A 19,126-nucleotide genomic window follows, 5' to 3' on the forward strand; every position below is an offset into this window, starting at 1 on the left:
ACTTTCTAGTGCAATACTGAATATTATATGATTTAATATTGACTATTCATTTAACTTGGCAGTAAATTCTACCTATGTGGACAATATATACTTGGCTATTATTAACTGTCCAACTTACACTTGATCTTTATTATTATTATTATTATTAAAATAGTAGTATTCTTAAAATCTGAATTTTCTTGAACTTTACGTAATATTAAACAAGACTGCTTCTTCCATCACTTTTTATTCTATACTTGTCTGATTTTATAATGCATCTATGTACGTGGTTTATAGGAGTCAATATCCATCAAGAAAGATATCTCTACTAGTTAAGCAGCAGATGAGAAACATGTGCTTAAGAAAATAAATAAAGACTCTTTTTAGTTATGTAAACAGGAGAGATATAAGGGTAAATACAGTATCGAAGATAAAGTTATTATTACATAATATAAAGGAAGATATCTTTTCTTGACATAAAAAATATGTTAGCTTGTATATCATAGTTATATAATCCCCCCTTTTATAGCTTAGAAGAATCAACTTCTTTCATCTGACTGAGTTCCTGTAAAAGAATATAACGATTGTTTTACTATCTACTATGAATTTAGAAAGTATTTTATAGCATATATGTTACTCTATATGAATTTAAACATGTATATAATAAGATTAGTTTTCTCTTCTAGTGTCGAAATAATTTATTTATTTATTTTTTCTCCTCTCACGTTACTTTTCTTTACTTGTTTAATTCATCGAATTTTAGGCAATTGTCTGCTGGTGGCAAATTGTTGAATTTCAATATAATATGTGTTTGTATCTATTTTTTTTTTTTTTTTTTTTTTTTTTACCCCGGGCGTTAATTTTTTTTAATTTTTAATTTTTAATTTTTAATTTTTTTTTTTTTTTTTTTTTTTTAATTTTAATTTGTCAAATATGCATAGACTTTTAAGAACAACAACAACAACAAGAGTAAAGCAAGTTCGAAATTATGAAGGATTAGTTCGTCGTTCTATAGCGACTACTTTAAAAAGAGAAACACCGAGTATAACAAGACGACCGTTATTATTATTTTATCAAGCACCTTCAACATTGCAACAGCAAGGAAGGCTATTTGTGAATTCTAACACTAAACTCATTCAACGTAGTATGGCCACTACTACTGTTGATAACTCTTATAAACAAACTCCTTTCTTAAAATGGAAACTATTTCCCGACTTTGAATATTTAATTACCCAAACATCACCTGCCATTGCCGTTCCTGCATTTGAAAAGTTGATTGCAGCTGCAAGAGAGCAATTCCTAGAGATTGAAAAAGGGTTTGAACCTACCTGGGAAGGCACGATTGGACGTTGTAAGTACTCTAATGTTGATGAATACACTTGAATTAAACAATATATATATATATATATATATATATTTTTGTTTTATACATCATACATGGATTATATATAATAGTGACCGAGCTTGAAGATGAGATTTCGAGAGCATATGGTATTTTGTCTCACCTCAATGGTGTTAAAAATTCACCAGAGGTTCGCTCAACACTTGAGAAAATTCAACCAGAGTTTATTAAACTTTCTTTAATGATGAATCAATCGATACCCAAGTACAAAGCACTTGAAGCACTTCGTCATACATCAGGGGAATGGCAAAAGTTAGATAAGGTGCAACAACGCATTGTGGATCATGCTCTTCGAGATATGAAACATGCTGGTGTTGGATTTGCGGAGGGATCAGTAGAGAAGAAGCGTTTTAATGAAATCTCAGAACGATTGTCACAATTATCATTAGCCTTTGGTAATAATGTATTAGATGCAACCAAAGAGTTTAAACACGTTGTGATGGAGGCTGAGCAACTGAATGGGTGCTCACCCATGTTTTTGGAGATCTTGAAACGAAATGCAGAGCGTCATGGTGTAAAAGATGGATACTGCATTACACTTGATTTTCCTATTTATGGTCCTTTCATGATGAACTGTAATAATAGAGAATTACGTGAAAAGGTAATGATAAACGATTATTATTAGTATCATTCCATATTTATATGATATGATAGATTTATAAAGCGAATATCACTAAAGCATCAAAGGGAACTCTTAATAACGAACCCATCATCAATGAAATTTTGACATTGAAAAGAGAAAAAGCCAGATTGCTTGGTTATGAGACACCTGCTGACTTATCTCTTTCAGTCAAGATGGCACAAACACTTTCTGCTGCAGAATCATTATTAGACAGTCTGTTTGAGGCATCTGTGAATCATGCTAAAACTGAGTTTGATGAGTTGACGCAATTTGCCAAAGATAAACTTCATCATCCTATACCTTTGCAGCCCTGGGATGTAAGCTATGTAACAGAGCAATATCGAAAGAACTTATTCAAGTACGATGAAGAAACCATATCGGAATATTTTGCTTTCCCAAAGGTTCTTGATGGATTATTCGCTGTTGCTAATGAAGTACTTGGTATTCAGGTACGTGAATTAGATGACTCCGACATGAAACAAAAGGGAATCACACGTTGGCATGAGGATGTGAAGGTGTTTGAAGTAATAGAGCAAGGAGAAGTGAAGGCCTACTTTTATGGTGACTTTTATTCAAGACCCTCTGAAAAGCGTAGTGGAGCTTGGATGGATGTCGTGACTACTCGATTTAAGCATGCAGTAGATGGTCAAGTTACTTTACCTGTCGCTTACCTTATCTGTAATCAACCACCACCTCAGTCAGCAGATCAACCTTCTCTTATGAAGTTTCGAGATGTGGAAACTCTTTTCCATGAGTTTGGCCATTGCCTTCAACATATGCTGACACGTGTTGATTATGCACCCGCATCAGGTATCAATGGTATTGAATGGGATTTTGTTGAAGTTGCGTCTCAATTTATGGAAAACTTTTGTAATGAACCTGACTGGATTCATCGTCTTTCAGGGCATTACAAGACAGGAGCATCCATGCCTAAGGATATGATTAATGCTCTAGTAAAAAATCGTAAATTCATGAGCGGATTAGCCACCTTGAGACAATTACATTTTGCTAAAATAGATTTAGCATTACATTCTCGCTTTAAGCCACCTACATCACCCAATGATCCAACAGTATTTGATCAAGATGCTGAAATCGCTAAACAGACTGTCCTTACACCACGTTTGCCTGAAGATAAATTTCTTTGTAGTTTTAGTCATATCTTTGGAGGTGGATATAGCGCAGGCTATTATAGGTAAAGAGAAAATAAATGGAAATATATCAAAAAAAAAAACTCCCTCCCCTTCCATAATTTATGAATAACGGCCAAAAAATTTTAGTTATAAATGGTCAGAGACATATTCTGCAGATGCTTATGCAGCATTTGAAGAAGCAAAAATGAAGGATGGACAAGAAGGTATTAAATCCATAGGTAAACATTACCGAGATACCATTTTGGCTTTAGGAGGTGGTACTGCACCTAATGAAGTATGGGAGAAGTTCAGAGGTCGACCTAATGTAGATATAACCCCTTTACTTCGTCATTCAGGCTTAACAAATTAGAAGCAATAAATAAATAAAAAAAAAAAAAGAGAATATTTATTTATATGGCAGTATGAAATTCTATTCTATAATAATAATACAATTATATGAAATTTAAGTTCGTCTAGTTCAATTGAATTAGCTGATAACTGGGAAAAACAAGTTCATCATCCAAGATTTTCCGTAATTGATCCACAACAAATTTCTCAATTTTCCCCACATTTTTTAGCACTAAAAGCAAATACTTTAATGTCATTGTCTTTTTTTTTTTTTTTCGTTCCTTTATAAGTTATTATTACCTTGTTTCTGTTCATCTCCTACTATAGTCTCAATTTGTACATTTCGTAATAAACTTTTTTTTTTTGAAAGTTGGCTTAGCTTTGTATACATGTATAATAATTTAATAAAATCTGTTTATATATATATATATACCTGTCCATGCCAACGTCTTTTCCTCGACTATTTATGGGTAATGTATTTTCTTCAGGTTCCAACATAGAAACACAAACTCTACTCATACTTTGTATGTAAGCAACCACAGCTGTTGCCTCAAATTCAATTGAACAAACACGCAAGTTTATGGGTAAACTCATAAACATCATACTAGGATAATTCATTCTTAATTCTGTCATCACAGTCAAGCTCATATCTCCCTTATAAGAAATCAACATGTGAACTTGAAAGTCCATTTCTGTTTTGCTAGGACTCGGGATATGTTGACTTACTGAAGTGGATGAATTAGAGACATGATTAATATCTTCATCATCAATCCAGTCCTCTTCATTCACTGAATCCCAAATGGGCGAACTTGTAGGCATCACAAGGGAGGAAGAAAAGTAAAAGCTTGGGGATTGAGTGTTGAATGGATGTTGAGGGGCAACAAAGGGTGAACGATGAAAAGAATGCATAAAGTTGAAACGTTGTTGTTGAGATAATTGTGGACTGAATCGATTTATATTACTATAGCTATCCTCAGAAAAGTATTCAGTGGGTGCCATGGTTGGTGATTGAAGAGACATGTTTGATGTCGATGTCTGACTTGACATTACCAAGTTATTATTATTATTATTATTAGTATTATCATTAGGTTCCTTATCTACAACATGGGATACATTTGTATCATCAGTCTCAACTTGTTCATAAAATTCGGGGAAAGGATCAGTAATGTTTATAATTTCTAATTGAGGCGCTTCTGACCCCCACTGAAAATCAGTGACTTCAACATCACCGATAAAAGAAGGTTTTGTTATAGCTTGGAAATGCTTGTTTAAAAATTGTTTTACGTGATTAGCCAATTCAGCATCCAGTTTACTCCAGTCAATGTCTACTGACATTATATAAACAAATGGATTAAGAGAGAGAGAGCGTGTGTGGTTGGGTGTACAACAGATAGGGAGGGTATCAAGATAAGGTAAGGAGGAAGGGAAAATTTAGATAAGCAATGAAAAAAGAAAGGATAAATTTTTATGGAATGGATTTTCGTAAATATAAGACTTTTTTCTGTTCTTCTAAAAAAAAAATTTTTTTTTATATATATTTCGATGTAATTCTTTTCTTTTGAATGGTTATAAGCTCTTATAGAAGATTTGACAATGACTAGTGTTAATTAGTCTCGTTTTATAATTATGCATTAAAATAAGTCGTTTTGAGAAAAAAAAAAAGGAATTAACTCAGTTTCGCAATATAAAATCTAGTTGCTTTTTTTTTATAAATGTTTTTTTCTTCTTATTTATTTAAAATGACAAAATTAAAAGTATTTTATAATAACTGGAATGAACGTCAACAAGCTTATTACAAAGTGACATTAGAAGATCTGTTGAGTAATAAAATAACCTCAGGTAAATTAAAATATCTTACTTTTTATCATGAACAAAAAAATTGATTTGTCTGAAAAAAAAAAAAAAAAAAAAAAGATAGCGAATTATTACAAATGGATTTTAATGCGTTATGCAAAATAGTCAAAGTACCTAGACAGGTAAAGAAAAAAGTACTTGAAAACCAAAATTAAGTTTAGCTAATAAGGAATAGGTTATACGTGCTTTTATGAAACAAGTTGCAGTTGATGTAGTAAAGCAAGAGCAACTTGATGATATTGATACAACATCTGTTACTGAAGAAAAATCAACTCCAGCCTATTTACCTACAGGGCTTGAAAGGTAAAGAAGTACTGCAGTATGATTGTATTAGATAATTTAACCTGATATGTCTATAGTTTGGATAAAATGCTTTTGCATGGATTTCAATTTGGACAGATTATCGAACTATGTGGAGAATCTATTAAAGGGAAAATAAAGGTATTCACTTTTTTTTTTTATTTTAGTTATAAGTCTTTTTTTTTATTTTATTTATTTACACTTATTTAATAAAGCTTTTATCGAGTCTACTTGTTTCTTATGTAACAACTTATCAAATTGAAGGTGTTTATGTATTTAATAGTACAGGCATATTAGAGCCTAAACCAATGAGTGAACACTATGATCTATCAAGTATATGGATTCAAATTGAAATTACACAGACTTTTAGCTTACAAAGTCTAGTACAATCATTAGAAAATTTGGCAGCACTTTTATCAAGTTATCAAGAATATCCCTGTTTAATTATCATTGATGATCCTTCAAAATTAATAGAGCAAGATTGGTCATCTTCTTTAGGTAAGTGTATATATATAGTTTGCTATCTTATCTAGTCTAATACTAATAATATCCCCTATGCAAAAGTGATTCATTTAGTTAGAATTCTTCGTGTTTTATCAAGAAAGTTAGATTGTTGTATTGTATTACTACATCATACCTCTTCAGATGCATTAGTTACGTCTAATTCTACAACAGAAATATGGAAAACGGCAATTGATTTAAGACTTGATTTTATTAGTGAAGAAACGATTCAACTGACAGAAACGCAAAATGAAGTATGAAATTTGAAAAAAAAAGGATTTTTCTGTAATGAATAACTAAAATGCTATCCCTTTCTTTTTATACATATATGTATTTATAGGATATCCAAAATATATGTCATATATAAGAAATGCTGTTATGTAATGAAAAATACATCAAACTACTTTATGTTTAAAAGAATAATACAGATGTTCTATAAATTAAGAATAGAGGTTATAAGTAAGTAGTTGTGTTGTGAAAGGAAAGCCAATTAGACAACGTTATGATATGGGTGGTAATTGTAATGATATCCTATACATAAAGACAATTAAGAACTATGCACATATTTTAGGTTAGATTAGCTTTTATTTTTACCTTTCTTTTTCCTTCTTTTCTTGCTTTTCAATCTTATCTTCAGGTGGTATAAGTTGAAAGCTACATAATAATGTATTTGATATTGTCAATACAGCACCATAATTGTCAAATTCACCACAATAATTGGGTGCACTAAATACTGTAACTAGTTTCCTTTGATTAAAGAATTCATAACCATCTTCAACAACCTATATAAATAGCTATGCTTATGAATAACGGGTCTGCCTGCCTGTCTATCTATTTATTTATATTATGTAAGTTATACCATATGAGCTCGACATATTAGGTCTAAATCAAATCGATGTAAAAAATCATCTATATTCTTTCTGCCAAAACAAACAGATACGCCTCTATCATTCTCGCTCCAATCAGGTGAAGCATCACTTGGATCTGACCAAAGCAAATCATTTAATAATCCATATTCTGGTATCTCTACAGGTCGTTGGATTGACTTGATTTGTTCCATTGATCTTAATGAAGGTGATAATCCACCATGTACGCAAAATATCCTTTGTCCTATAGTAGCTGCTATTGGCATCGTATTAAAGACATCAATAAAATGTCTCCAAATCTTGATATTATTCATTCTTCTTTTACATTCATCATAGAATCCGTATACTTTTGTAATCATCATTATTAGCAGGTGGTCATTGTCTATCATTCATTAAATCATTATTTACCTCGTGTAACATCAGCACTTTCATGGTTTCCTCGAAGAAGGAAAAAGTTGATAGGATATTTGATCTTGAAACAAAGTAATAACAAGATAGTTTCTAGACTATACATACCACGATCCACATAGTCGCCTAAAAATAAATAATTTGAGCTAGGCGGAAATCCGCTTTGATAAAATAAACGTATTAAATCATGATATTGCCCATGAATCTAATAAATCGTTTTATTAAGTTTTTTTTTTTTTTTTTTTTTTTTTTTTTTTTTTGAGCTTTAAATAATATGATGGTTACATCTCCTACGACTTTTAAATCAGGATCTAATTCTAATAAAACCTTTATAAATAAGCAAGTAAATAAGTAAATAAATAAATATAAATAGAGTATTTATAAAAATAGTCATTACAGGCTGATTTAAAAATAGTTGACAAGAATATCGACAAATAGCAATGACTTCTTCTTGACTTAAACATAAGGATTTTCCAATATGTTTAGTCTGACCCACTTTAATTAATCTTTGAATACAAGAGTCGATTGTATTCATATCAATTTCATTATTATTATATGTTTCATAATAATCATCAATTTCTTCTTCTTCTTCATAATAGCCTTCTTCATCTTCTAGAACAGGTTTTCTATAGTCTGGAACACTAGCTGTAGCATTTTTATTATTTTCGCTTATATTGGATATATTTCTTGTTGCTTGTTGCTTTTTTAATTTTCTACTATGTTTTGAAGAATGATTTCCCATAATAGTTATTTATAATAATAAAAGGAAAAGGGAAAAGAAATAAGAATTACGTTTATTATATATTTGTATATAAAAAAAAAAAGCATGATTTTTTCCAAATAGAGTTAAGCATAAGGGCGTCACACAGGTAACTAATTTTGGAAATTAGTTTAAAGGGAAAAGAAAAATACAACGAGAAGATTGATAATGCTTAAAAATCCAGGAACTGTTACTATATAAGGGATATCATTGTAAACATATAAAACATAAAAAAATAAAAAAAAAGCGGGGAGGGGGAGTAGGGAAAAGGAAAAGAGAGAGAGAGAGGGAGGGAGAGGAAATGATTATTCTATCTATTTATTATATAACATTATTCTTCTAACCATAATTGCCAACCATGTACAGTCGCCCGTACTTCCTCGTCTCCTGGATCTTCTTTAAACATAACTCCCATTCTTTGTGTCATAAAATGATCTACTTTAAAACCATAACCTAATAATTCTCTATCTTCTGGATCTACATCATCACGTACAGGTCTTTTTGCAATTTCAAAGAACTCTAAATCTCGATGAGCTAAATGAGGGCGATGGTGTGTATAAAATACATAGACACGACCTGTATTTGGTGTTAATAATTCTCGACATGTCTTGAGCATAGCGTGATGTTGTGAATGATTAAACACTAAATCGCTCAAGATCAAGACATCAAATGTCTTTTGTGATGTAGGTAAATGACTTTTTAATTTATCAGTTGCTGTACCCCAAACATAACCTTCTACCACTACTGAGTGAAGTTGAGGAATGTTATGATCTACATTATATTGGATATTATCAATGAGTTCTTTATCAGGATAGTCTGTCACAACGACTTTAGAGGCTCCATTAAGAGCTGCTACTAAGCTAGGTAAAGCCCCTCCAGCACCCAACTCCAACACATATTTTCCTTTTACAAGTTGTGGATTAGTATCAAATAAGGAAGCAAATACTTTAGAAGCATTCCATAAATGATGTGCCCAAAGTGGATGAGATCCAACAAGCTTGATGGTCAATTCTTTAGGTGTACTATCTACCGTTAAAATTAAAATAAAAATAAAATGAAACCGGGTATAACTATATCATACCTTGTGATGTAGTTTCTCTTTTGTATACTTCAAATGTAGGCTCAATTTGAGGTACATCTTGTTCATCTTCTACCTAAATTGAGAAAAAAAGGGATCATCATGTTACAATCAAATGCCTAATTTTTCTTTTCTTTTTGTCTTTATGCACTTACACCAAACAAATCACCAGCAAAACCATCTTCTTCATCAGAGGAATGTGACATATTTATATCTGTATAAAGTAATAAATGAATGCACTATTATTTTATTTATTTTTTTAATAAAAAAATATTATATAATAAGCCACAACAATAATTTTGTTACTTATTACTATTTACAGTCAACAGTTGATGGTAACCGACTTTACCGAACATGATACTACTTTGGTTATAAGGTATATTCTCTACTATTAAATAATGAAAACTAGATAGATGGTTTATACCAAAGAGAAATTTGGTAGTAATATCATTTTTCTGTTCCTATTAGTCCCTGCTATAATTTTAAGGGAATACGTACAATCTTGTTTGATTCCCATAATTAACTTCAAGATTTCCTCTTCAGCCTTTTCTTTTTCCCATTTCTTCTTCTTTTTTTGTTCTTGACATATAAATTGATTCAAATCATAAGCTGTTAAATCTTTTGATAATTGCAACACAATATCCGGCTTGAGTTCAAGTGCGCTATTAGCGGATAAAAATGGCTCGACTACCCCCTCATGTTTGTTGAACAACCCCGCCCTTAAATATTTTATAAATCGCATAGTATTAGTTTTTCCAAGTTTTAAAACAGCCTTATTATGTGTAGAGATTATATTTTCTATCATCTTGTATTCAGAATTATATTTTTGGTCCAAGAGGTCTTGTACATATTTATTCTTCCTTTTCGAGATCCTATTTGCTAGTATTCATTAATGATTTTCTTTTTTTTTGTTCAAATTCTCCTTTAAACTTGACAGCATCGTTATTAAGCATTCTATTTCCAAAGGCTATAATTGGAACTTGCGTTATATCTTGATAAATAAGTTATATGATATCTTTTAATAATGTACTGTAACTGATCTAAAAAAGACTAAGCCAAACCCATCACCAGTTTACATGAATTTGTTTATACTCAATTTTTACACTCAGATAATCTAGAGTGGCATAAATTTTATTAGGACACAGCCGCTGAAGATCAGAAGTACGACTACCTCCAAAATAACGCTTATTATAGTAACAAGAATAAATTCTTGGCCCTCTCCTTCTATCTATGGCTGATGATAAAACTCTTGACTAGCTAATGCTGACAAAGTTATATAATTCACACTCTTCTTTATTAACATACGTATTAACTCTATTTCCTTTATCTGATAAAAGAAAAAAAAAACTAAACTTCATATAAATTCATCTGAATGTAATAAACAATATGTTATCATATTGAAAAATTACTTCTATTTATCTTTTATATATATATATATGTATATAAATATATATGTGTATATATTTCTTTTTTTTTGGGGGGTTCGATTAATGAGGCATAGTGTCGTTTCTCATTTCCTCTTTTGTCATGGGAACAAATGCATGAACATCAATTCCATCAGCTAATAATGAAGCTTCAGCATGTGCAGGGACAATCTTTGAAATAAGTTCAGGTTGTATGGATAGTTCTAAATTATGAAAAAAAAAGAAGAAAAGAGTTAGTTTATCCATATACTCTTATAATAGACTACTGTTTTACCATGTCGACTAAAGTTAAATAGTTTTGGCATATCTTTTCCATCAAGCATTTTTACATTAGGGTCACGAAGCTCATCAAAAAATGGATCTGCTAATGATTCAAAGGCTGTTAATCGTTTCAGTGGTTCATATTGTAATGTCTTTGTAATAAATAAAATAGCATCTTCAGGTGTACGAGAACGGAAAACCTTAGAAAAAGGATGAGGTTTAATTTGAGGGAAACGATGTTCAGTGTATGATGGATTCATGGCCAATAATTGTTCCTTTGTAGGAGTACCTAACACTTTAATGATTTCAACTAATTGGTCAATAGCACTTTCGCCAGGGAATAAAGGTTGACAAAGCATTAGTTCTGCCATGACACAACCTGCAGACCAGACATCAATACTACAGCTATAATCCGTTGCGCCGAATATAAGTTCAGGCGCTCTATAATAGCGTGAACAAATATATGACACATTCGGTTCTCCTGCATGAAGTGCCTTTGCACTAAAATAAATATAAATTACATAAATGTGTATATATACATATATATACTGCACAAACACATGTTATATATCATTACCTTCCAAAGTCGCATAATTTAAGTACACCTGTATTCGGATCAATTAACAAGTTTTGAGGTTTAATATCACGATGGCAGATACCAAGTGAATGAATATAAGCGAGAGCACGCATTAATTGATAGGTGTAGAGTTTGACATAGAGCATAGGTACTGATTGTCTCATTTTTGCATAATTACGCGAAGTACGATATAATGTTTCTGGAATATATTCTAAAACTAAATTAAGATAAATATTATCCTTCTACTATAAAAATTAGCTATCTTGTTTATGGCTAGTTTTTTTTTTTTTTTTTTTTTTTTTTTTTTTTTTTTTTATATTATTATCATTATTATCATTATTTTATTGCATTTTTTTTTCCATTACATTACCTTAACTTCATCATGACTATAAAAGAAAGCTTTCAATGCGACCACATTTGGATGCCATACACACCGCATAATTTGCAATTCTCGATTCTAACATGTTATATAAGTGATTGCATACAAATAATTCCCTTTGAAATTACCTTAAATCGTCTGTCTTGAAAAACCTTTTTAATAGCAACATTTTCACCTGTTCCAACTACTTTTGCTTGATAAACAACTCCAAAGGAACCATTGCCAGCAACTTTATGTGTTGTGTATCGAAATACAATGTCTTCTCCTGTTTTACCATCTTTTGCTTTCTCTTCATGTATTCTTGTTGGGTCGCTATTACCATCTATTGTAAATATTAAATAATGGTCTTCATCTACCAATGTCTTTTTTTTTTTTATTGTATTTATTTATTTATTTGGGGAGGAGGGGGGGAGGGGAGGTTACCAATGATTTTTTTGCCACTCATTGGTCCGTGTGCCATTTTCTCGAATAGCTATGAATATATGAAATGAGTAAGTCTTTATTACTATTCTAGTATTCTATTCTTTTTTTTTTTTTTTTTTTTACTTTAGGTATAGATATACTATTTTTGTGTGTAGTCTTAGAAAAAAGGAGAATGTTTAATTTTTTTTTTTTGTTTAAAAAGGAGGATACAGAAAAAAAAAAGAAAGGAAAAAGAAAAAGAAAAATAGAAAAATTGGTGTAAGGAGAGCAACTAGCAGCAGCTCAAAAAAAAAAAAAAAAAAAAATATGGGATGATATACATAAATTATTGGCCAGCTTTTTTGGCATACTTAAATGTGTTCCCATATACTAAAAAATGATTGGATAACTTTTTGTCTAAAAATGTTGCTGCTTATTTAACTTTCCTTTTCCTCTAACAATGATGATGACAAACAACAAGAAAAAAAAACAAATAGATAAAGGTGAAGTGTATATCATCAACTATAAAGTCACTTTAAAGAGAGACAAGACGATGGAAATAAGATACATGTATGAGAATACATAAAATAGAGAGGCAGAATCAATTCAGTTTATTTAATGAATGATTATATAAATTAAAGGCTTGTATAGATTCATTTATTCTAGCATGTCGCATTATTATCTTTCAGAGAACATTTGTTATAATGACATGCTTCGGTATCATCATGTCTGAAAATAAAAATAGATGAATATATAATCTTTTTTATGCATTTTAGTATAATACATTTTATTATGCAAAATGAACAATGAAATTTACAAGATAGTAAAAGCAAAAAAAATAAAATAAAATAAAAAACTCTCTTAGATCTATAATGGTTGAACTCAAGTAACATTAATCACAAGTTGCTAAAGAACTTTAAGATTTTATAGATGTACAATGACTCACTATGAACTTCAATATCTCATTTTAAGATTTCACTATGCATTTTATAGAAAATTAAATACAAATACTCGGACAATATTGGTAATAATAGAAAAAAAAAATACCATTCAGTCATATTATATGGTAAAGGTCTTGTTATTTATATTATATTACTGAATGATTTGTTCTGTTAAAAATCCCCTTTCCATAAACATCCAAAGAAAAGTGACTCAGCAGGTATCCAAACAAACAAACAAATCTCAAGCAGTTTACTTAAAACACAGACACAGACACACATACGCATACACATACACATACACTCTTACCCTTTAAAAGGAGAAAGAGAGAGAGAGAAAGAGGAGAGAAAGAGAGTTACCTCCTTCTCCGTTATACTTGAATTGACTAGAGTAATTAAATAATATGGATATAACACACTCAATTATTTAACTATTTTGTACATAAATAAGATTATAAAGTCCATTGCACAATGATATGCACTAAAAGAGCAAATAATAACATATCCAATATCATAAATATGGATTCAATAATAAAATAGGCTAATATAAATAAGTGAGTACTTTTTTCTATTTTGATAATATGCTTTCTACCTTGATATTTCTTATGAGTTAAGTTTATACTTTCTGGTAAAATCATGACACGACAATTATTATCTGCACCAGCACTCGCCAAGTATCTACCTGATGGATTGAAACATAAGTTTGTAATTGCAAATCCATGGGCTTTAGGTATTCTCAAAATAGGCTTTTTTTTTTTTGAATCATATGAATATAAGTCTTACACATATATATGATATTTATTATTGTTTACTTACTTTTAACGTTTGAGCATCAACTAAACCAATACTTAAATCAGTAGATGCATAAGCTAAAATATCACCTGTAGGACTTGATAAAAAAAAAATATATTTATTAACATATAAAAAAAAAATCTTTTTTATCTATGAGTAGATTTCCTTACTTGACAGTGAAAGTTGTTATACTCTTTCTACTAATGCCTGCAGTTTTTGCTTTATTGACTGGATATGATCTACTCTCTCTTAACTTCCATGCACAAATAAATCCTTTTCCTCTTGTTGATATCGGGTTAATGACAGCATATAATGTCTCTTGTTGATTTTTACTAGAATAACCATATCTAATAATATAATGCATATGAATTCTATTTTTCCTATTCTTCTTCTAATCACTTACCGACAAGCATGAATTTCACAAGTAGTATGCTTATTTAATTTAGGGCTATCAATGACTTGAACAATTGTACCATCATGTATAGATAAGATAATTAAAGCGGATGAAACTGCTATAGCTACATGCTCTTCATGATGATCAATAGCAATATCTTGTACATTCATAAAACGTAATGATGGAAAGCATAATTCCCATTGTGTTGTAGAAGTGGTTGTTTTCTTTAATACAGAAATCCTACCATCACTAATCCCTGTTACTAAATAATTTCCTGAACGACTAAAACGAGTTATTTTCTAAATAATTCATAGTAAATCAATCCCTATTGTGTGTGTGTTTTGGTGCAAAATTAATTATTTACCTGATACTCTTCAGGGTTCCTACATGTACTTGTAGAGAACTTGGATTTAAATTGAATTTGACTATTTGAACAAGTTATTATATGTATGCATATATATATATACTGTCTTTTACCCATTTTCAATATCAAAAATTTGACAATTTAGATTAATACCCTGTTTGATATTTTCCTCAGAACTATTAATACCTGAAATTAATACGGGTAGCTTTATATAACTCGTAAGTGATAAATTTTCAAGCATTTTCTAATAAATAAATATATATATATATATACATTAGGATGACAAGCAATTGACATTGGACAATCTTCTTTATCTGATAAGAGTAAAGAACTAATTTGTTCAAGTTGTTTATTCTTTTCATTAATTTGTAGTGAAATCTATGTGCCCAAAATAATAAGTCCATAACTACAAAGTTGAGAAAATAAAAAAACGTTTACCAAATTATTCTTTACACCCGAACGATTAGCTCCACCTCCACCTCCAGCAATTAAAACATCATTAGCTGTAAAATCAAGTCCATAAACTGGAAAGCCAACTTTTTTTTTATGGTAAATAAGTGATGTAATGTACTCATCGTTAATGTAATTTAAAAAAAAGAAAAAAATAAAATAAAATAAAATAAAATAAAATAAATTATACAACACAACAATACAGAAGAAAAGCTTTTATCGCTGTATAAATTTTTATTGTTCAAACATATGACGGTAATCCTGGGAGATCTTTTTTTTTTTTTTTTTTTTTTTTTTTTCAGTTATCATGTAAAGAAGGTCGGACTTGAAATAAATAGAATGCATATAGTTCAAATCTTTTTTCTTTTTTTTTTTTTGTTTTCTTTACTATGACTAATATATAGGATAGAAATAATAATAATAATGATAATGATAAAGTCATTTATTATTATCATAAAGCATTTTTTTTTATAGATGCTTACTGACGATGAATATAATGTGCCAAGAAGTTGCGAAAATAAAATAATGCATTTCAACTGCATAAAAAAGATAAATTAACTATTTAAGGAAATAAAATTATGTACAACCAATGATTAGAGTTATAAAGTACTCGAAGGTGAACGATCATATTCTGCAGATGAATGTGTATAATAAATAGTATCAATGGTATAGAAACGAACTGATTTTGTAGTCTTGCTTATTTTCTTTTTATCATTATTTGTCTCTATCACTGTGGTCGTTGAACTTGTTGTACTAGAAGAAGAAGAAGAAGAAAATGACTTTCTTTTCATATTTAAATTTGATTTAAATTGAATTGAAATTCTACGCCAAGTACGGGAGATATTAGTAATCATTCGTTTATATAATTAAAAGTAAGTAGTAATAAGAGTAAGAGTAAGAGTAAGAGTAAGAGAAAGAGAAAGAGAAAGAGAAAGAGAAAGAAAGAAAGAAAGAAAAAAGGGGAAGATTATATATATATAGAATTACATATTTATATTATGTACTGTATATGCTATACTGCCAATTCATATAATACTTCTGTACATATGTAAGGTCACTATAATTACATATAAAGCTATATCATTTCGTATTTTCAATCTATGCAACTCTACAAACTGTTTATTATTACTATGATTTAAGAGATTCACATTATAGATAGAATAGAGTAGTCTATGGCTGCTATTACACAGAAGGAAGGGAATATTAAACTAATGTATAGAATCGTTAATAGAATGATGATGGTATCACTGTTCGCTTTCTATTATGAGCAACGACGGGGAAATGAAGTCTTTTCCTAATTATAAATTTTCTTGTATATTCAAATAAAAAATGAGCCCGTTTAATAGCACATGTAAGCTTGTGAACGACATAATTTTGAGAATAAGGTTGCTTATTTATGGTAAGGGTCAATAATGGATTAAGAGAGGGTAGATTTTGATTTGCTTTACTATAGTCAAGTGCTGGAGTAGTAATGATAGGTGCTGCTGTAATAGTAATCAACTGTTCTTCTTTAATACATAATTTCTTATCTTCTTTCTGCTTTAATGATCCATTAGGAACTCCACAAAATAAGCATGCATTAGGATAATAAAGTACTGCATTATCCTTCACTAAATCTGGTGAGGAATATCTCTCTTCATCCTCTTTCTTAATGTAATTATCGTTGTAATTCATTGTTATATAGTTTCCTGCTCCAATTAAAAAGTATGGAGAAATCTCTGTATTCGAATAGACGTTGTTACACTTGAAATTGGCAGTAATAGAATCCATTTAATGAAAAAAAAAAAAAAGGGTAATTAGATGAAAAGAAGAAGATAATAATAATAAATGATAGCAATATTTAAATAAATATTTGAAAAAAAAAAAGACTTAAAATATATAGTAAAATTTGCAATAGTTGGGTATTACATAATGATGCTTGAATATTGTATTTTTCAGTAAAATTGGGAAAGGCTCTGGAATAAAATGATAAATTTAAAGCCAGATTTGATTATAATGTTTTCACTAAAATTGAGAAAAGATGAGAGCTAAATTGATAACAACCAAGAAAAAAAATTGGTAAAAGCTTAGAAAAAAATTGAGAAAGCCTTCCTTTTAAAATACTAAAAAAAAAAAAATATGTATTATATCAATGAACATTGATTTTGAAATGAATAAATTGAGCCTCCAACAAGAGGAAGAGGCATAAACTATTGAGGTTTATGTTAGCATGATGTCTATGATGAGATCTATATGGGTAACCGCTATGCCTTCCTCAGACACTATGGATCTTGATGAAGAAGTTAATGAAGAATTGGGAGCTCTTGACTCAGAAGAGAATAACTATAACGAAGATAATAGTGAAAATGAGAATGAAAGTAACGATAAACTAGCAAAGCCCACTGTCGAATAAGTTGCTAAGAAACTTGCCAGCAACGATAAAGAAAATGAGAAAACTTTGAAATACAGAAAGTACAACCAGGAACAAATCAAAGAGTTTATCTGCTTGATAACAGAAATGGTTCCTGTAAAAGACGCAGCTTTACGAACTGGTATCGTTTTAAGTTCAGCTTACCGTTTCCGAAAACAATAGACGGAAGAGGGGAAGATACGTGAAACAAAAAAAAAAAAAAAAAAAGAGGTAAACTAAGCCTACGCTTGAAAAAAAACGAGGTAAACTAAGCCTCAATAAAAGGCCGGTTTGAACTTAGCCCAATCAAGTTTAAAAGTAGAATTGGATTTTAGATGGTGGCCGTTTTTAGTTTTTTTCTTGTTTCAAAAGCAAACAGTGGTTTGCTTCTAAGGTAAAGTGCTTGACTAGTACAAGGTCTAACCAGGAATTAAACTGAATGCATTAGAATTAGTTTTAGTTACATTTTAATGATTAATGATGACATGGAAATACCACGAGAGAAAGCAATTTGCATGCTTTATTGCAAAGAATATAGTGAAGAAAATGCCGATAGACTCCTAAAGATAATTGATAAAAATGAATTAGATATTTGTTATCAAAGTAGTCCATTAAAGCCGGCGCTTGTTCCAATTTTTAAAATTTTTGCTGAACCTCATACGTACAAGCGATATAAATCAAATAAATATTTTTTAAAATAAAAAAAAAATATCAATAATACAATGTGTATCAATGAATGGGAGGGAATAACAAGTGTGTTTTTTTTTAATCTTCTTTAGATATTTGGCATGGAGACCCTCGACAATTAAATGGAAGTAGTACGTTAATTGTCATCGAGAATTTGTCTACGGCTATATACAACAACGTCACAAACAAAAGGGAAGCAATCCACTATTATTTTTTCAATTGATTTGTTATCCCTACAAAAGTAATCAGTACTCATCAAAAGCCACACTTACTAAAAAAAAAAAAAAAAAAAAAAAAAAAAAAAAAATACTCACCTGACAAATTGGAAGATATTGGTATGATTTGTGCATAAACCGCTATAATCGATAATAACTAAACGTATCCTTTGACTAGTGGAGGATACAACATTGATCAAATCTACAAAAATAACATACTTGATACTTTTAGGTTCGCACGGAAATATATACATATAATACCCTGGGTATTGCCATGAACATTTTTTAATTTAGCTAATGTTTTAACGCCGTCTTTAACATCCCTTGATTCGATACTGCTACTTGCTTCAGATGAATATGATACATAGCATTTATCCACTTTACATCTATTGTACAGATTATTCACCATCATTTGAATATTCTTATCTCTATAATTAGCATGTCCAACAGACTTGCGAGCATATCCAATCAAAAGAAAATCTTTTTTTCAAATTTTGTAAATACTGTTGGTAGTTTGCTAATCTTGATACAATATTACTTGCAATTGTTTCTACAATAGAGAATATAAAATTCGGGCTTTAAAACGTATATTTCTCTTTTACGAGC

At 30.0% G+C, this 19,126-nt stretch overlaps 12 protein-coding genes across 12 annotated transcripts; 4 read left to right on the top strand and 8 right to left on the bottom strand.

The window, feature by feature from the left end:
• Positions 1-1,125: 1,125 nt before the first annotated feature.
• BX663DRAFT_531870 (uncharacterized protein) lies at positions 1,126-3,503 on the top strand (the record flags this gene model as incomplete). Its single annotated transcript, XM_051530412.1, has 4 exons — positions 1,126-1,330; positions 1,435-1,982; positions 2,036-3,195; positions 3,281-3,503. The coding sequence occupies 4 exons, from the start codon at positions 1,126-1,128 to the stop codon at positions 3,501-3,503; spliced, it is 2,136 nt and encodes a 711-aa protein (XP_051381440.1).
• Positions 3,405-5,015, bottom strand: BX663DRAFT_562355 (uncharacterized protein). Its single transcript, XM_051531969.1, has 3 exons — positions 3,915-5,015; positions 3,782-3,834; positions 3,405-3,713 (listed from the first exon to the last, which is right to left on the bottom strand). Exons 1-3 carry the CDS (start codon positions 4,814-4,816, stop codon positions 3,607-3,609), a joined length of 1,062 nt encoding a protein of 353 aa, XP_051381441.1. The 5' UTR covers positions 4,817-5,015; the 3' UTR covers positions 3,405-3,606.
• Positions 5,016-5,167: 152 nt separating this feature from the next.
• Positions 5,168-6,396, top strand: BX663DRAFT_544204 (uncharacterized protein; the record flags this gene model as incomplete). Its single annotated transcript, XM_051530882.1, has 6 exons — positions 5,168-5,320; positions 5,396-5,457; positions 5,511-5,638; positions 5,695-5,776; positions 5,851-6,133; positions 6,212-6,396. The coding sequence occupies exons 1-6, from the start codon at positions 5,194-5,196 to the stop codon at positions 6,394-6,396; spliced, it is 867 nt and encodes a 288-aa protein (XP_051381442.1). The 5' UTR covers positions 5,168-5,193.
• Positions 6,397-6,726: 330 nt separating this feature from the next.
• Positions 6,727-7,945, bottom strand: BX663DRAFT_437495 (Metallo-dependent phosphatase-like protein; the record flags this gene model as incomplete). Its single annotated transcript, XM_051523232.1, has 5 exons — positions 6,727-6,918; positions 6,996-7,348; positions 7,411-7,615; positions 7,696-7,737; positions 7,808-7,945. 5 exons carry the CDS (start codon positions 7,943-7,945, stop codon positions 6,727-6,729), a joined length of 930 nt encoding a protein of 309 aa, XP_051381443.1.
• A 264-nt stretch (positions 7,946-8,209) lies between these two features.
• On the bottom strand, positions 8,210-9,612 carry BX663DRAFT_537130 (putative methyltransferase-domain-containing protein). Its single transcript, XM_051530651.1, has 4 exons — positions 9,569-9,612; positions 9,404-9,487; positions 9,252-9,324; positions 8,210-9,196 (listed from the first exon to the last, which is right to left on the bottom strand). Exons 1-4 carry the CDS (start codon positions 9,602-9,604, stop codon positions 8,502-8,504), a joined length of 888 nt encoding a protein of 295 aa, XP_051381444.1. The 5' UTR covers positions 9,605-9,612; the 3' UTR covers positions 8,210-8,501.
• A 999-nt stretch (positions 9,613-10,611) lies between these two features.
• BX663DRAFT_514493 (kinase-like domain-containing protein) lies at positions 10,612-12,585 on the bottom strand. The gene is made up of 7 exons (XM_051528319.1): positions 12,436-12,585; positions 12,313-12,361; positions 12,018-12,211; positions 11,881-11,967; positions 11,511-11,752; positions 10,947-11,434; positions 10,612-10,875 (listed from the first exon to the last, which is right to left on the bottom strand). Exons 2-7 carry the CDS (start codon positions 12,347-12,349, stop codon positions 10,736-10,738), a joined length of 1,188 nt encoding a protein of 395 aa, XP_051381445.1. The 5' UTR covers positions 12,350-12,361; positions 12,436-12,585; the 3' UTR covers positions 10,612-10,735.
• Positions 12,586-13,316: 731 nt separating this feature from the next.
• Positions 13,317-15,413, bottom strand: BX663DRAFT_514500 (WD40-repeat-containing domain protein). Its single transcript, XM_051528320.1, has 8 exons — positions 15,053-15,413; positions 14,893-14,984; positions 14,780-14,840; positions 14,425-14,714; positions 14,192-14,368; positions 14,046-14,118; positions 13,822-13,975; positions 13,317-13,770 (listed from the first exon to the last, which is right to left on the bottom strand). The coding sequence occupies exons 1-8, from the start codon at positions 15,074-15,076 to the stop codon at positions 13,682-13,684; spliced, it is 960 nt and encodes a 319-aa protein (XP_051381446.1). The 5' UTR covers positions 15,077-15,413; the 3' UTR covers positions 13,317-13,681.
• Positions 15,414-15,651: 238 nt separating this feature from the next.
• On the bottom strand, positions 15,652-16,171 carry BX663DRAFT_514507 (uncharacterized protein). The gene has a single exon (XM_051528321.1). It carries the CDS (start codon positions 16,081-16,083, stop codon positions 15,829-15,831), a length of 255 nt encoding a protein of 84 aa, XP_051381447.1. The 5' UTR covers positions 16,084-16,171; the 3' UTR covers positions 15,652-15,828.
• Positions 16,112-17,015, bottom strand: BX663DRAFT_514508 (uncharacterized protein). Its single transcript, XM_051528322.1, has one exon. It carries the CDS (start codon positions 16,997-16,999, stop codon positions 16,454-16,456), a length of 546 nt encoding a protein of 181 aa, XP_051381448.1. The 5' UTR covers positions 17,000-17,015; the 3' UTR covers positions 16,112-16,453.
• Positions 17,016-17,441: 426 nt separating this feature from the next.
• BX663DRAFT_487613 (uncharacterized protein) lies at positions 17,442-17,801 on the top strand (the record flags this gene model as incomplete). Its single annotated transcript, XM_051524759.1, has 2 exons — positions 17,442-17,586; positions 17,623-17,801. The coding sequence occupies 2 exons, from the start codon at positions 17,442-17,444 to the stop codon at positions 17,799-17,801; spliced, it is 324 nt and encodes a 107-aa protein (XP_051381449.1).
• A 22-nt stretch (positions 17,802-17,823) lies between these two features.
• BX663DRAFT_514509 (uncharacterized protein) lies at positions 17,824-18,601 on the top strand. The gene is made up of 2 exons (XM_051528323.1): positions 17,824-18,012; positions 18,073-18,601. Exons 1-2 carry the CDS (start codon positions 17,954-17,956, stop codon positions 18,317-18,319), a joined length of 306 nt encoding a protein of 101 aa, XP_051381450.1. The 5' UTR covers positions 17,824-17,953; the 3' UTR covers positions 18,320-18,601.
• Positions 18,442-18,929, bottom strand: BX663DRAFT_437538 (uncharacterized protein; the record flags this gene model as incomplete). Its single annotated transcript, XM_051523236.1, has 3 exons — positions 18,442-18,538; positions 18,620-18,722; positions 18,782-18,929. The coding sequence occupies 3 exons, from the start codon at positions 18,927-18,929 to the stop codon at positions 18,442-18,444; spliced, it is 348 nt and encodes a 115-aa protein (XP_051381451.1).
• Positions 18,930-19,126: the final 197 nt, after the last annotated feature.

The sequence above is a fragment of the Cokeromyces recurvatus genome, assembly GCF_025118155.1.
Source record: "Cokeromyces recurvatus strain NRRL 2243 chromosome Unknown BX663scaffold_18, whole genome shotgun sequence".
NCBI lineage: Eukaryota > Fungi > Mucoromycota > Mucoromycetes > Mucorales > Mucoraceae > Cokeromyces > Cokeromyces recurvatus.